This window comes from Schistocerca serialis, chromosome 2 (assembly GCF_023864345.2).
Source record: "Schistocerca serialis cubense isolate TAMUIC-IGC-003099 chromosome 2, iqSchSeri2.2, whole genome shotgun sequence".
In the NCBI taxonomy this organism is placed as follows: domain Eukaryota; kingdom Metazoa; phylum Arthropoda; class Insecta; order Orthoptera; family Acrididae; genus Schistocerca; species Schistocerca serialis.
In genome coordinates this window covers 1,045,079,950-1,045,098,030 of record NC_064639.1, presented here as the reverse complement: position 1 = coordinate 1,045,098,030, position 18,081 = coordinate 1,045,079,950, and the positions used below count along the sequence as shown (strand labels likewise).

At 40.4% G+C, this 18,081-nt stretch overlaps 1 protein-coding gene across 1 annotated transcript in view; it reads left to right on the top strand.

Moving 5' to 3' along the window:
- The window catches only part of LOC126456615 (serpin-like protein HMSD), a 144,499-nt gene that overhangs the window by 86,102 nt on the left and 40,316 nt on the right, over positions 1–18,081 (top strand). Inside the window, exon 3 of the mRNA XM_050092358.1 lies at positions 15,969–16,148. Coding sequence (XP_049948315.1) covers positions 15,969–16,148 — 180 coding nt within the window. The remainder of the gene's footprint in view (positions 1–15,968; positions 16,149–18,081) is intronic.

Below are 18,081 nucleotides of genomic sequence, written 5' to 3'. Positions count from 1 at the left end.
ATGCATCAAAAGACAAGGACGAGGGTTCCTGCAACGGCGCTAGCTGCCGCAAAACTTGATACAGGGAGGGAGATATCCAAGGCAAGAAAAGAGCATGACAGACCTCCACATTGGCAACATGAAACGCCTGGAAATGCTGCCGAAGGCGATGTTCATACGCGTCCCAATCCTCCACCATCTCGTCACACGGGGGAAAGGGAGGAGGGAATGGCACTGGAGCAGACGGTATGGAGAGCAATGCGGGAAGCACTTGTTTCATCGTTGCCATGAGCTCCGTCTGCTGCTCAACCAAAACGCGCACTAAATCCTCCATGCCGTGGATAAGCTGCGAAACTGGAACAACGACGCAACACGCGAAAGAATGACCCTACTTGTCGCCAATTGTGTAGTAACACGGTTCACGTTTTCCGTCGCACTTCACAGTAGACCGGGAACTGTCTCATAGGCATGCCCGATGTGAACTGATGGCCCGTGCTGCCCAAGTTGTTGTTGTTGTTGTTGTTCCGCTGGCAGAGGTCGCGGCCAAATTCTCGTGTGCCCTCTGGTGGACGGGACTCTACTTGTGGCAACTACCGTCCATGACGCGCCGTGCCGATGTGCGCCTCGCGCAATCTTTCTGGTGGCTACTGCATCTCCATACTTCCTGTTCCTTGATACACATATTTAATTCATATAATACCTCTAGGTATATTGAATTGGAAGGGGGGAGGGGTGGAAGAGGAAAGGTCCTATATTTAACCAAGATAATATCCCATCAATGATAAGTTCAATGTTGATGGATGAAATACCTAACACTGAACTCTGACTTTCCTTTGCTCATAAATATTATTCTTGCTGAACTCAGCATTTCTCAAGAAAACCACAAAATAGATTGGGATTAACTGTTGTGTTGTAGAATCAGAATATTATGAAGGACAAAGAGAATTTTGCACACACCAATAAATTTATCCAATAAAACTGAGGGAAGGAAACACTGCATACTACATCATAAAGTTTCTTGAAACAGTCCTTCAACAGTCCAAAGCAAGATCATTAACCCTCTAATAGACTGTGAAAAAAAAGAAAAAGAAAACAAGTTTGGAAAATGATAAAAAAAGGAATTTCTGTGAAAGACATGTAAGATTACTATGTGCATAATGCCAAAACACTTGTAAATGTATTCTGTAGCATAGAAAAAGAAGCTACCATGCTGAGATTCTTTGGAAGAATCTTATAGGAAAAGAACTCATCCTCAGAAGGAGTAGCTTACAAAACACTCACTGTACCAGTTCTGGAGTATTACTCATCTTATGGTACACTTACCAGGTTGGATTAATGGAAGATATTGACAAGACACAGTGGAGAGCAGCACATTTCACCAATCGATCATCTACTAAATGAAAAAGCATAATGCAGTAACGCAACAAATTCCAAAGGTAGATACTGAGAGTCTGTGATCTGCATCGTTGAGAGGTTTACTGTTGAAATTGCATGAGTCGAAATACCAAGAAGAGTTGGGCAACATATTACTTCCTCCCATATACAATGATGAGCCAAAGCATTATGACCCCATGCTTAATGGCTTGTTTGTCCATCATTGAAGCAAAATAAATCACTGATTCTGTGTATCAGAGATCCAACAGTTTGTTGGTAGGTTTGTAGAGGTATGTGGCATTAGATGTCTACATACAGGTCACGTAATTCATATAAATAATGGGCTGCTGATTTTCATATGCAGAGATGGTGCCAGATAGTGACCCATATGAATTCCACAAGTTTTACATCAGGTGAGTTTAGTAGCTGAGACATCGACGTGAGTTCACTGTAATGCTCCTCAAACCTTTGAAGCATGGTTCTGGCTTCGAGACATGGACTGCTGAAAGATGATATCACTGTCAGGGAAGACAACAAGCATGAGGAGATACAGGTGGTTCGTAGATGTCAGCATGTCTTCAATTACTACCACAGATCCCATGCAAGCATGTGGGAATGTCTCCCACAGCATAATATTGCTCCCACCAGCCAGCATCTGTGGTACGCTGCGTGTTCCGAGCCACTGTTCGTCTCGATGATGGCATTTGGAGAAATGACCTTCAACCTAGTGCAGCAAAAATGTGATTCACCTGAAGAGCTGACATTTTCCCATTGATCAGCAGTCATATTCAGATGTCCCATTTGAACTTCAATTGTAATTGACAATGTTGTTGGATCAAAATGTGAACATGTAGGGGTGGTCTGCTGTAGAGCTCCACGTTCAACAATGTACAATGAACGGTGTGCTCCAAAACACTTGTACGTGCATTGTCATTGTGATCTTTTGGCAGAGATGCCACGGATCATCATGTACCTACTTTACAGAGCAAACAAGACTCCAAACCCCATGTTCTGTGAAGAGTTGTGAATGTCCAGCCATTTAGTGCCTAGTGGTAATTTCACTATCCTTCTACCTCTTTCTGTAGATGGCTCACGACAGCAGCATGTTAACATTCAACAAGCTTTGCTGTTTTTGAGATACTCATTTACAGGCTGTACATAATAATATCCTGCCCTTGTCAGAGCTGTTTATCTCAATGGATTTCCCCATTTGGGGTCCGTATCTTTCCTAGGGCAATCCCCTGTCTGTGTCTACTCCACTTAACATACTTTTGTTACTGATTCATAAGCCTGCAAAGCCACTTCCAGTGTCACAGTGGGCAGCGGTCACAATGTTTTGGCTTATCAGTGTATGTTTCACAAAAAACCAGAGAAATTAGAGCTCATATAGAAACCTACTAACAATTATTCTTCTCTCACACCATTCATAAATGGAACAGTGAAAGATACTTGTTTAAGGTAGGAGGGATTGTAATGGTTAGTGGTATTTGAAGCACCCTCTGCCACACACCATGGAGTGACTTGCAAAATATAGATGTAGGTGTAAATTTTGATGACATCAAATTTATGAGCTACTGACACTGAGCTATTTTCCTGGAAATACTAAAATATGCTATTGTGAAATAGTGAAACATTTTTAAAATAACATTGTACTTACTGTACTTTCCTTACAAAAATCTGGGAACAAAATTCTCATAAGGGCAGTACTCTTTTATGCATTATGTGAAGAACAGAGTTACAGATTAACCAAGATGTAGATGGAAGGTCAGCTTAATCAGTGTTGAGCACAAAAGTATTGGATGGACACTTCTTCATTAAGCTCTGTGCTGTGTCTCATTTTCATAATCAGTTTACCAGTCTTTACAGGCACTGCCAGTAGATTTATCTTTGTTTTTGATGTAACAGTCTTCCTGGTTGGTTAAAAAGTGGATGGAAATGGAAGACACAGGATATTTATTGGTTTGCTAAACCAGTGCAGCACAAATTGTTCTTGCTTAATATTGCCGGATGCTCACTTGATATGGTTTCGTATGTTTTAGATGGGAAGAGAGGATATAGCACAATAACGTATAGTTAAAAAATGAAGCAAATAATACCATGAACAGGGTCACAATCATTGAGCTATATAAAATAAAATCATCATAACTTCTGAACAGTTTGCGTTAGGACATTTAAACTGCATGGTTGTCTGTAGGGAATGATGAGAATCAGTGCATGAATATGATTTGGTTTAGCAGTGAAGCCAAGTTTCATTTGTGTGGGTTCATCAATAAGCAAAATTTGGCGAATTTGAGGGACTGAGAATCCGCATTCCACAATCAAGAAGTCTCTTCACCCTTAATGGGTGACTGTGTTTTATGAAATGACCAGTCACAGAATAATTGATGCAATATTACTTGATGGCAAGGTGACTACCGAATGGTATGTGAAGGTTTTGGAAGATGATTTCATCGCCATTATCCGAAGTCACCCTGATTTTGACAAGATGTGGCTCATCCAAAATGGGGCTTGACCCCATTGAAGCAGGAGAGTGATGCACTGGAGAAGCACTTTGGGGACCGCATTCTGGCTCTGAGGCCAATGGCAATGGCTTCGATTTGCCATCATATTTTCTGGATCTGAACAAATATGATTCCCGTTTGTGAGGCTATATTAAAGACAAGGTGTACAGCAATAATACCAAAAATCATTTCTGAACTGAAAACAGCCATTCAGGAGGGCATCAACACCATCAATGTTCTGACACTTCAGTGGGTCATGTAGAATTTCACTATTTGTCTGCACCACATCATCGTCAGTAATGGCAAGCATGTTGAACATGTAATAACCTAAATCTGAATATCTGTAGTGAGATTTACATATTGAATAAAGTGTGTGCATGCCATAGTTTTTCTGTATAGTTCAGTAATTGTCATCCTGTAAGTATCTGGACTTTGCGTGGTCAGAAAATGAAAGAGGTCCCTTCCTGTTCTTAATTTGTTCAAAAGACTCTGCCATTTATCTTACATGTGTTCACATTGCTTGGTTGTAGGTAATTTGTGGGATTGCATCACCCAGGATAGAGTAGTCTGAATTCTGAGTTATGTCTTTCCCAGGTACTAGTGCATGAAATACCCCTGAAACCTAGAAATATTAACACTGATATCAAGATATAGCTTTTCCTTTTAATGTGCTTCATTGACAAAAATTTATCTTGTAAGTATTAAATAATTCCTATCCACCAAGGCCTCTCTATGAAGACAAAACATGACTGGCACTGAAATCTAAAAAATCTTAAACTTGTGCAGAAAGGAGAAAATAAAACAAGCATTATTGTGCTCAATTCCCTATTTGCATACCTACTCTTATGTATGCTAACCCTTGCAGTACCAAGGGGGTGTACTGTGTGCCCACCTTTTGTAAATATTGTGATTTACATTGGTATTTCATATTCTAAAATTCTGACTAAAATATATATGGTTTTTTATTATTTCCTGTACCAAAAAATATATAAATTTTGTCAGCTAAACTTAATCTGTTATTTTAAGTCTAATGACAGTTGTCATAAAGTCTACCTCCTTAGTGGTAGATGTGACATGACAACGAATGTCTTATTCCATAAATTACAACATTTCAGTGGTGTAGACCCTCTGAACATTGAATTTTTCTATGTGGCTACTGTGATTGAAAATGTACTATCATTCTTTTACTGTGAGAGAAGTATCAGACATTTTAGAAGAATCAACAGATTCTGAAATTGAATTTGGTGATAGAGATGAAGTGGTGAGAGAAACTGAAGAGGAATGCGTTGTGCACAGGGATGTGGACAGTGATGGTGTACAAACAGACTCTGAAGACAACTCTGGCCTGCAGCAGATGAAGACACAGCTGGTGATGTCAGTGATAAGTATTTTACAATCACTGAAAAGCTTTTATGTCCAACCCTCCTTGTATCACAAAGCAATTAGCACAAAACATAGAGAAAGAGCGAGAAGACCTGAGAAATGTAGGTAAAGTAGGACAACAAGGGAATAATTTGAAAAGATTTTTTCTCCAGAAATTGTTAACATCATATTAAAGCACACCAGTGAAGAAGCATTGAGACAGAATTTACCCAAAACAGACAGACTTTAATTCATGGCATACATAGGGCTACTTATAATTATGGGGAAGGAGGGTGACAGTAAGTCACAGTAAGTCTTGGTTTATGATCCAACAATTTTGTTTATAGTGTTTATATGAATGGAACAGATTACTGCAATAGTAAGATGTAATGATGAAGAGATGCAAAATGAGCACAGCGAACATCTACATCTACCTGATTACTCTGCTATTCACAATAAAGTGCCTGACAGAGTGTTCAGTGAACCACCTTCGTGCTGTCTCTCTACCGTTCCACTCTCAAGCGGCACGCGGGAAAAACGAACACTTAAATTTTTCTGTGTGACCCCTGATTTGTCTTAATTTATCGTGATGATCGTTTCTCCCTATGTAGTTGGGTGCCAACAGAATGTTTTCGTTTTGGAGGAGAAAATTGGTGATTGAAATTTCATGAGAAGATCCCTTCGCAAAGGAAAATGCCTTTGTTTTAATTATTACCACTCCAATCCACGTATCATGTCTGTGTCATTATCTCCTCTATTTCATGATAGTACAAAACGAGATGCCCTTCATTGTACTTTTTCAATGTCATCCGTCAGTCTCACATGATGCAGATCCCACACCGCACAGCAGTACTCCAAAATAGGGCGGACAAGCGTAGTGTAAGCAGTCTCTTTGGTAGACCTGTTGCACCTTCTAAGTGTTCTGCCAATGAATCGCAGTCTTTGGTTTGTTCTACCCACAGTATTATCTATGTGATCATTCCAGTTTAGGTTATTTGTAATTGTAATCCCTAAGTATTTAGTTGAATTTACAGCCCTCAGATTTGTGTGACTTATCACGTAATCGAAATTTGGCTGATTTCTTTTAGTACTCATGTGAATTTCGGGGTCAATTGCCACTTTTCGCACCATACGGATATCTTATTTTGCAAGTCGTTTTGATCATCTGATGAATTTACAAGATGGTAAATGTTAGCATCATCTGGAAACAATCTAAGACGGCTACTCAGATAGTCTCCTATGTCGTTAATATAGATCAGGAACAATAGAGAGCCTATAACACTTCCTTGGGGAACGCCAGACATTACTTCTGTTTTACTCAATGACTTTCCATCTATTACTACGAACTGTGAACTTTCTGACAGGAAATCATGAATCCAGTCACACAACTGAGGCGATACTCCATAGGCATGCAGTTTGATTAGAGGACGCTTGTGAGGAATGGTGTCGAAAGCCTTCTGGAAATCTAAAAATATGGAATCAATTTGACATCCCCTGTCGACAGAACTTATTACTTCATGAGTATGAAGAGCTAGTTGTGTTTCACAAGAACGATAGTTTCTGAATCCGTGCTGACTATATGTCAGTAAATCATTTTCTTCGAGGTAGTTCATAATGTTCAAATACAAAATATGTTCTAAAACCCTACTGCAAATCAACGTTAGTGATATAGGCCTGTAATTCAGCGGATTACTCGTACTTCCCTTTTTGGGTATTGGTGTGACTTGAGCAATTTTCCAGTCTTAGGGTACGTATCTTTCTGTGAGCGAGTGGTTGCATATAATTGCTAAATATGGAGGTATTTTATCAGCATACTCTGAGAGGAACCTGACTGGTATACAATCTGGACCAGAGGCCTTGCCTTTATTAAGTGATTTTAGCTGCTTTGTTACACGAGGATATCTACTTCTACGTTTCTCATCTTGGCAGTTGTTCTTGATTGGAATTCAGGAATATTTACTTCATCTTCTTTGGTGAAGGAGTTTCAGAAAATCGTGTTTAATAAATCTGCTGTAGTGCCACTGTCATCAGTGACTTCACCGTTGTTATAGTGCAGTGAAGGTTGCCAATGGTGTGCTTTATGTATGACCAGAATCTCTTTGGGTTTTCTGTCAGATTTCGAGACAGAATTTCATTGTGGAAATTATTAAAAGCATCTCTCATTGAAGTACGTGACATATTTCGAACTTCTGTAAAACTTTGCCAAACTTGGAGATTTTGCATTCTTTTAAATTTTGCATGCTTTTTTTGTTGCTTCTGCAACAACAATCTGACCCATTTTGTGTACTACGGGGGATCAGTACCATCACTTATTAATTTAAGTGGTATATATCTCTCAATTGCTGTTGATACTATCTCTTTGAAAACATTCCACAACTTTTCTACACTTACATGATCAGATCGGAAGGAGTGAAGACTGTCTCTTAAAAAGGTTTTAAGAGCATTTTTATCAGCTTTTTTAAATAGATATACTTTGCATTTTTTTTTGGTTGGTTGTAGGTGTTACGGTATTCAGCCTAGCAGCAACTGCCTTCTGGTCGCTAATCCCCATATTTGTGACAACACTCACTATTTGTCCAGGATTATTTGTTGCTAAAATGTCAAGTATGCTCTCGCAACCATTTATGCTTCAAGTGGGCTCATGAACTAATTGTTCAAAATAATTTTCTGAGAAAGCATTCGGTACAATTTCGGATGATGTTTTATGCCTGCCACTGTCTTTAAATGTATAATTTTTCCAGCATATTGAGTGTAGATTGAAGTCACCACCGACTATAATTGTATGAGCGGGGTACTTTTCTGAAATGAGATTAAAGTTTTCTTTGGACTGTTCAGCTAATATGTCTTCAGAGTCGGGGAGTTGTTAAAATGATCAATTTAATAGTTTAGTCCGATTGTCAAGTATAACTTCTACCCATACTATTTCACATGAACTTTCTACTTCATTTTTGCTACAAGCAAACTACCTCTGACACCAATAAATACTCCACCACCAACTGTATTTAATCTACCCTTTCTGAACACTGTTAGATCATTCGACAAAAATTTCGGCTGAACTTATTTCCGGCTTTAGCCAGCTCTCTATACCTACAACTATTTGAGCTTCAGTGCTTTCTATTGGGGCTTGGAGCTCTGGTTCTTTCCCAACACAGCTATGACAATTTACAACTACAGTACCAATCGTTTCTACAACTACCTTACTGTGTTTTACCTGCCCACTTTCTGACGGATGACCCTTCTGTGGTTCCCTGAGACCCTCTAACCTAAAAAACCGCCCAGTCCCTTCCACACAGCCCCCACTACCTGCGTAGCCACCACCTGTGTGTAGTGGACTCCTGACCTATTAAGCAGGACCCAGAAACCCACCACCCAATGGTGCAAGTCAAGGAATCTGCAGCCTACATCATCACAGAACCACCTGAGCCTCTGATTTGGACCCTCCATTCGGCTCTGCACCAAAGGATCACAGTCAGTTCTATCGACGATGCTGCAGATGGTGAGCTCCACCTTAATCTCGGAAGCAAGATTGGCAGTCTTTACTATTTCTGCTAGCCACCCGAAACCAGACAGAATCTGCTCCAGTCCAAAGTGACACACGTCATTGGTACCGACATGAGCCACCACCTGCAGTTGGCTGCACCCTGTACTCTTCATGGCATCCGGAAGCACCCTTTCCACATCCGGAATGACTCCCCCCGGAACGCACACAGGGTGCACACTGGCTTCCATCCCCTACTTGGCAGCCAGGTTCCTAAGGGGCCCCATTACGCACCTAACGTTGGAGCTCCCAACTACCAGCAAACCCACCCCCTGTGAATGAGACCTTGTGGGCCGAGAAGCTTCCTCTGGAACAGGATGGACAACTGCATCTGGCTCAGAGACATTGTCAGCAACAGATAACGCCTGAAACCTGTGTATCAGGATTTCATGACATGATCCAACTAAAATGTTACATTCATCAGCAATCTCTTGGGAAATCAGTCTTTGATTGGCACACACAATTTTGTTGACATTTCTTACAAGAGCGTCATCAGTAGACATTGAAGGGCATCCTGAATGGGGGTCACCTTTAACTTCTATCTGGCCATTTTTGAACTGTGTGAATCATTTGTAACAACATGTGTGTCTTAAGCACTCATCACCATAGGCTTCCTGCATCATTTGGTGTGTGTCTGTAAAGGTTTTCTTAGGTTTCATGCAAAATTTAATGCAGATGCATTGTTTCTTAAACACTGCAATCTTGAGATTCACGAACTGTGTGACACAATGTTCTGCTCAATACAGAAATGAACCATAACTAAACTACGTACAACAATGAAACTTCTGGCAGTTATGCATTAAACATATGAGTGTGCAGGGATCCCAACCACATTTTGCTCCAACACACCATTGGCATGAAGTCACAAATGTTCTTGAATTTTTTGAACAGACCTTTATGGTATACTTATACAAATGCTCAAAGACTCTAAAACGATGTATGTTCTCAGCTTGGAGCCATATGCAGGGAAGATAAATGATAGGCCACAACAATCAAATTAAGCAGCAGCTGTTGTGAAATGCCTGGTTGTTCCTATATATAATACAGTGTACAGTGTCACCACAGATTATATTACACTTCAGTTGATTTGGCCAAAGATTTGTGGAGGAATCCCCAGCTAACTCTCATGGAATCATTACAAGCAAATAGGAAGCACATAGCCCAAGAACTGAAACACATCAAGATGAGAATTATATTCCAGTAAATGTGCTTTCAGTGATTCTAGTACTGGAAATACCCCAATCACAACTGTTCCCCCGTGAAAAAAAAATCTTCTGATGCTGCTGACTCAACATTATGGCACTGCAATTGGTTCACCAACTGACACTAAGAATAAAACAGTCATAAATTGATATTATAATAAAATGAAAGGCAGTGTTGGCATAATCAATCAAGTGGTGAGTAAATTTTCAACTGAGGAGGCTACAAGAAGGTGGCCACCATCAATTTTCTGTACTCTTGTGGACATAGCAGTGTTAAATGGTTATCCATTGTGTCTACTTAACTTCCTAGACACGAATAAGACAAAATCTAATAAGCAATGGCTTTTTCTTCCAGAATTTGAACTACATCTCGTGAAACCTTACATTGAAGAAATGACCATGAATATATGAATATGAATATTAGAGAACTCCAGAAATGTATGGTTTCAACCATGGGAAGTATTCTTGGATGGCATGTCAAGCAGAAGTTTGCTGAAAAGGAAGCTGAAGAAGGAAGGGGAAGATGTTTGTTGTATTGTCATGAAAACCAGTCAAAAGCAATGAAGGACTCTTCTTTCTGTGTTTATTCACCACCTTCCAAACGGTATCTACTTCTGAGCAAAACTGTATCAATGATCATTGGTGCAAAACACAGATTTTGTGACCACGCACATTGTTGATGCGCATCTAATGCCCCAGGTTCTTTCCTCCAACAGTCATAATTGTATTCATTCCTATCGATCCACTATATCACTCATCCTGACGCACTTTAGCGTTTTGTTTTCTGCACCTGGCCATTTTCTGCACCTGCCCATGCCACAAGAACTTCTGAACCGCAATCTAACCCATCCCCTCCCTTTCTCTTCATTTATCATAACACACACGCACTCCCATACGTCATCATCCTTTCTCATCACGTTTCTGTACATTTTTAACGTATTTATGAGTATTTTTACATGGGTTAATGCATTTTAACGTATTTCTATGCTAGACTCTCGCTAATGCAGACATTCCTGGCACATATGGGTGCTGGATTAGTGGAAGTGCTGGATTATTGTGTCTGAAATTTATTTTATTCATTTATTTCATTTTTTATTTAATTTTTGGAAACATAGGGGATATAGTGTACTGTACTTTATTAAGCTGAAGGATAAAATTTTAAAACATAGTGGATATACTTTATTAAATCCAAAAATACCTTAATTTTCAAAGAAACCTTAGTCCTAGAGTGTATACTGTACATAATTATACAGCCGTATCATTTACTATGAAACATGTCCCAAATTTTTAACTGTCGCAATGATGATATGCGACGGTGCCATGCATTATCATGCAACCGCTTTACAAGCATTACATCGGTACTGCATTTATCTGGTTGTTGCATAATGTACTCCAGCAAGTCCTCAGCGCTTCAGCATCAGCAGTGTGAGAAATCTTCATGCTCTCTCCTCCTGTGTCCTCTTCTTCATAAACAGCTACGTCCAGTTCTTCGTTCTCACTCTTTTGCATAATCTTCTGTTTTCCCAACTCACTATCCATTTGTGTTGAGTAATGTCGAATAACATCTTATTTCTTTTTGATGTCATAAATAGTTGCTCGTCCAACAATGAACTCAGCAGCAATGGCTTTCTACGAAAAACCTCGATTCAATTTATCTAAAATTTCAAGTTACTGCTTGAGGTCTAACATAACGTGTTTCCTTTTAGAAGACATGATCCCGATCTGTAAAGAAAGCTACAATTTCAAATACAGTATATAAAACATTGTTTAGCTAACCATTGTTGCACATGATAATTCGTTGTGCGTATGTTTTTGGATGTACGCTGGATTACTGAGAGGCTGGACAAGTGAGGGCTGGATTAGCAAGAGTCCAGTGTATCTTTGCGTATCTGTTCATGTTGCTGCTTGTCTTTAATTATTTTTCACTCATTTTTACATGTCTTTTTGGTTATACAGCTCCTCTCACAACCATCAACACCTATTTTGCCCATTTCTGCATCATTCCCATTTTCTTTACACCATTCATGTCACAATGGATCCTTGCTCCATCTTTCTGCACCAGTTAATTTCACAACTACCTACAAATTTTCAGATTCTGCCAATCCCTGGCCCTCGCAAACATGGTATTACAAAAACACATCTCCATGCCATAGACCTCTTCTCCCTCCATGAGATACTACTACTCTGCAATCCCTACTCCATAGATCAGATCTCTGAAATTGAATCCTTTGCTCTCCAGCACCTGAAGGAGCATTCCAGACACTGCCTCCATAAGTTACCTAACCTGATGACATCCTACTGACATCTCGGGGCTCCACTATCCAACTGTTGTCATACCCACAGTATTTTTCCTCATCCACCCCTCACAGCAGCTAAACCCTGCCTAGCTGACCTTTTCAACTTGTCATAGCCCCCCAAACCCCCTACCAACTCTTCAAGAAATCCAGAGCCAAAACATTCCTGTAACACTGGTGCTAACCTTTCCACCAAAACCCTCAGCTGCACAGAAGTTTCAGTCCTATCTAAAGGCCTCACCTTTAGTCCTACACCCAAATTTAACTATGCTGGACTTGTCAAAGACCTGCTCTCCTTTTCCTGACCCCTGTAGTGGAAGCACTTCTTTACCACCAATCCCTCCAAACAAATACCACCCTAATCCCAGTATTTGAAACCTACATCTTCCAGTTCATATCACTGTCAACCATGATTCTACCCCCCCCCCCCCCTCCCTCCTACCTAACCATCTGCTGGTCACCTTCCAGGAATTCCTTACCTCCAACTTAGTGTCACCATCCTTCTGAAGGTCCCTTCGTCAGAAGAAAGAATAGCCATACATAAACTCAAAACAAATCCTGACCTTATCATCCTGCCTGCAGACTAAGGTTCCACCACTATTGTTATGAATCATAGTGACTACCTGGCAGAAGGCCTCTGCCAGTTATCTGACTCCTCCAACTATAAGCTCTGCTAGAGTGAACCCATCCCACAAGTCCAATACAAACACCAATCACTGTCCCTTCCCAGAACATCTCCCCTGAATCAATTTCCATCCTCATCCCTATGACACATCGTGCACCTGCCTTCTTCATGCTCCCCAAAATCCACAAGCCCAACAATACTAGACACCCCATTGTGGCTGGTTATTGCGTCCCCCACTCAAAGAATTTTGGTCCTCATTGACCAACACCTCCAACCAATTACCTGTAATCTAGCCTTCCACATCAAACACCAACTGCTTCCTTCATGATTCTCCACATCCCTTTACCTTAATGTTGACACCAACTTCCTACACACCAGCATCCATAATGCCCATGCTCTTACCACTATTGAACACTACCTTTCTCAACATACTTGAGACTCCAAACCCACTACTTCGTTTCTCATAGATCTTACTAACTTTATCATAACCCATAACTACTTCTCATTTGAAGGGAAGGTATATAAATAAATCCATGGCACAGTCATGTGCACCCACATGGCACCCTCCTAAGTCAACCTTTTTATGGGCCATCTAGAGGATAGCTTTCTAGCCTCCAAAAACACCAAACTTCCAGTTTGTTTCAGGTTCATTGATGATATATTCCTGATCTGGACTCAGTGCCAAGACACCCAATCTTCGTTCCTTCACAACCTCAACACCAACTCCGCCATCCACTTCACGTGGTCCTCCTCAACCCAGCATGATGCCTTCCTAGATGTTGACCTCCTCGCTGATGGCTCCATCTGCACTTCTGTCCACATGAAACCCACCAACTACCAACAGTACTAGCATTTTGACATCTGTCATCCCTTTCACAGAAAATAATCTCTCCTACAGAGCCTGAACATCCAGGGATGGTGTATCTGCAGTGTCAAAAACTCCCTTCTCAGTATGCTGGTGATCTCACCATGGCTTTCGCAGACAGACCCTATTCCCCAGACCTAGTCCATAAACAGATCCCATGCCATTTCCCCTCACACCCTCAAACACTCCCACCACCTACAAGGACTAGTCCCAAAGCAGTGTCCCATTCATCACCCAGTGCCACCCTGGATTGGAAAAACTGAGCCACATCCCTTGTCAGGGCTGCGATTGCGTATCATCATGCCCTTAAATGAGGGCATCCTACCCGAGATACTTCGCACCCCTTCTAAAGTGGTGTTCCATTGTCCACCCATCCTATACAACATCCTAGTCCATCCCCATGCCACTCCCGATACAATCCCCTTGCCACAAGGATCATATTCTTGTGGAAGACCCAGGTGCAAAATCTGCCCAATCCACTCATCCAGCATTTACTATTCCAGGCCCATCAGGAGCCGGGCCACCTGCAAAAGCAGCCATGTCATTTAACAGCTCTGCTGCAATCATTGCACAGCTTTTTATATTGGTATGACTACCAACCAGCTGTCTACCAGGGTGAACAGCCACCACCAAACTGTGGCCAAGAGCAAAGTAGACTACCCTGTGTCACAAAATGCAGCTGAACAAAACACACTTCATTTCAATGGCTGCTTCATTACCCGAGCCATTTCGAACCTTCCCTCCACCACCAGCTTTTCTGAACTGTGCAGATGGCAGTTGTTCTTACAACACATTTTCCACTCCCGTAATTATCCTGGCCTCAACCTACGGTAACGTACTGTCCCCAAACCCTCCACACAACAGTTTCCACCCCCTCTTTTCTCATTCTCATCTCCCATGTTATTTATTTGCAGTCTTCTGCTAATATCTGCCTGTCTTTCCCCACTACTTTCCTTTTTTGCTCCTTTTTTCCCCACCTCCCTGTGCCACAACCTCCTGGTGCTGCACCTGTTGACCTGTTGCACACTTCACCAAACAGTGTTCATTTCTCTCCCCATCCCTTCCCCTTCCCCTTCCCCTTCCCCGCCCTATCCACATTGCTGCTTTCATCCCAAACATGGAGTTGCATTCCAGCCTGAGATGCTAGAGTTGGTGATCACGTGTGGGTGAGGTGTGCTTGCTCGTGTGGGTGAGTGGTGTGTGTCTCTTTTTTACTGATGAAGGCTGTGTGGTTTCCATTGTTTGAAAAATACTAAATACATTTTTTTAGAGAGTGCTAAAAGAAATTTACAGTTTCTTGACCTTTATTACACATCAATGGCTCTTTATACAATATTTTGTTAATAATGGTCAATAAAAATTAGAAATTTGAATTATAGTTTTTTTTGTGATGGCAACAACGAACCCAGCCTTTGGCCCCCACCCTCCCTGGCTTCCTCGCTGCTACTCATTGTGAAAAGTACGTTGGTACTGTAAGGGTTAATGATTCACTTTCCATCTTTCTCAATTGAACTAAAATGAAATTAATTAGTAAAATCATTCCTGTCATCACTGAAGAAGACAAAAATTACAATATAGTATCCACCAAGATAACCAACATTTCAGCTATATGGAGTTTTAAAGACAAATATAGGTCCAACATTGATAAAAACTCACCTTTATTTGCAGTTTCCTGTAGATGCCATAAGTTATTCCATTGAATCATTCATAGTAATGTTTATATTACTGATATTTTCCTATTTCACTTTCTGATAACTGCATCTCTTCAAAAAAGAGGCAACTACTAATTTAATGATAAATCACAACTAAGTATTGAGTAAAACCAATACAACAAGATATTAATTCTCTGGTTCGATGGGCATATCTGTGTGGGAGAAGATACATTTCTTGAGTGATACAACCTTCCCCCTTACATTCCACACATAAATGTAGCATAGAACTGACTGTCAGACACCTCTGAATATATTGTAGTCTTTCTTACTTGATGTGTATACAATGGAGACAGAGTTGTCCTACAGTCATTCTCAAATACTTGTTCTTTAACCTTGCTGAATGATGTATCACCAAAGGACTGTTGTCCTGGATTCTTAGATGCCTACTTCAAATTTCTTTCCATCAAACTACTACTGTATTTTTGTGAATATCTATCTTCGTGGTAGATAAATGTTGTTGACACACTGAAGTAACTTCTGCTTAGTATCCTTTCAATGTTACTACTTTTGTTACAGATTCTCTCAGAAGTCGGAGGTAACCTGTTTTTCTCCCCAAAAAGCATGCAGGTAATTTTAGCTCTTGTACATCTTGGTGCAAAGGGTAACACTGCTCAGGAGATTGCAGATGGCTTATGTCTTCCATCTGATAAGGAGACTATTGAGAATGGATTTAGAGAATTAACAAATCGTTTGCAGGTTTGTATGAATCATCTGTTGTGTTTTTAAATTACTCATATAGAAAGACTCATTCCCATGTAAGTAAATACATTGAAGATAGAAAACTGGTTGAAGAGTGGCTTAATATATATACATATATATATATATATAAACAGAAATGACAATGGCAGCACCACAAAGCACATACAAAACGGTAAAGATTGGCTTTCCAAGAATGAGGTGCCATTTTTATTTTTTTATGCATCAGAAAATGAAGTGGAAATAAAAGTTTAAACTGGAATTGGTAAATCACCAGCATTGGTGTAAGGCTAAATGGTATAAGTGGCACACAACAGCTCTCTTGAGATGCAAGATGTTCAGTTGCAATGATTTTAAGTTATTGCAGCTTCTAGGTAAAGACCAATGATTTCATATACTTTTTAACAATGCTTTTCTTGTTTTACTTTGCAAAATAAAGTCACACAGAATATCTGCAGCCATTATATAAGTAACATAATTCTTTTCTGGTGGGACATCCACACCTGTTATATGTAATGTTTATGATTAAAACATCCTCTGTAGTTGTACAGTTATTTATTGACTAAAGTCTTTGCACTACCAGGTTTCAGGGACTCAGTTCCATCTTTAGTTGTATGTGAAAGTTAAAATTAAATATCTCTAAACTGCATGACCATAATAAAACTAACAGTAATAGACAAAAAGATAATTGTGGTAATGTAAATCCATTCCATTGCATATACTTATGAATAAAAAGTTGAAGCAGCTATGTCAAATACAAAATTGTTTAGGCTTTTGTGGCCACTTGTTGACAAACTGCCTACTGGCTTCTGTCTTGGGTTCTTTGGCTCTGATCATTTCATTGACATTTCACCAGCACGAGTGGCTGGCATTGTCAAAGCTTCATCCTCAATCGCCAGTGGTGACCTGGAGCTGAGCTCGCAGCTGCAGACTATATGTACCTGGTGCACCAACGTAAGAGGGCTTCTCCGTGGTCATTCCTGGTGCGGTTCTCCTCTTGCTACCGGTGACTGTTGTTTGCTGCAGTACGGGAAGCCAGGATCCATTTACCTTAAGGCCTTCCTCTTTCTTGTTGAAGCTATCCACATGATTTTGTATTTCTACAGCTTCTCTGAACAAGTGGGTGTGATAGTGCTTCTCTACAGCCAGAACTTCCGCTTTGGAAAATTTTATTAACTGGTTAGTCGGTCTCAGTGTGTGCTCTGCCATGTCCAATCTCTCCACCTGCCCCAACCTTCAGTGTCACTTATGTTCTTTGATCCTGGTGTTGACTGATCATCCAGACATTCCAACATAAACTTTTTCGCATGTGCATGGTATGCAGTATATTCCCGACATTGCAAGTGGGACCCACTGGTCTAAGACATTCTTTGATCTTCCTTGTCAGTTTGAAAATCATCTTTATGCCGTGTTTGTGCAATATATGGCCAATTCTGTCTGTCACTCTGGAAATGTATGGCAGAAAGGCCATACCTGACATTTCTTTTTCTGATTTCTTACTTCGCTAACTTATGTCAAAACTAACTTACAAGGCAACACATTTGCTTTGGCTCATCAGACTGAATACTCAAATGCATCCACATGACAAGCACCTTTCAGCTGTAACTGACAAACTCCTCCTTATCCTCCAAGTGGTGGTGAGGAGTATGAACACTAAATACAAAATAAAGCCAGATTAGACACTGATGGGAAGCAGAAAGCTAAAAACAGCAGGCTAAAAACCATGTAACATATAGCTGTACTCACAAAGTTCATGTGTGTTTATTTATGCACTCAGCGACTTTAGTGCTGCTTATTGCCATATAAAAAACCATGCAGTGAGGACACATTAGTTGTTAACAACATACGTGATTGTATATGTTGATTTTACTTCAGTGTTGTAGGATTTACCAGAGGTGGGGCTGGAGTAATCATTAGTGGGTGGAAGCATTGG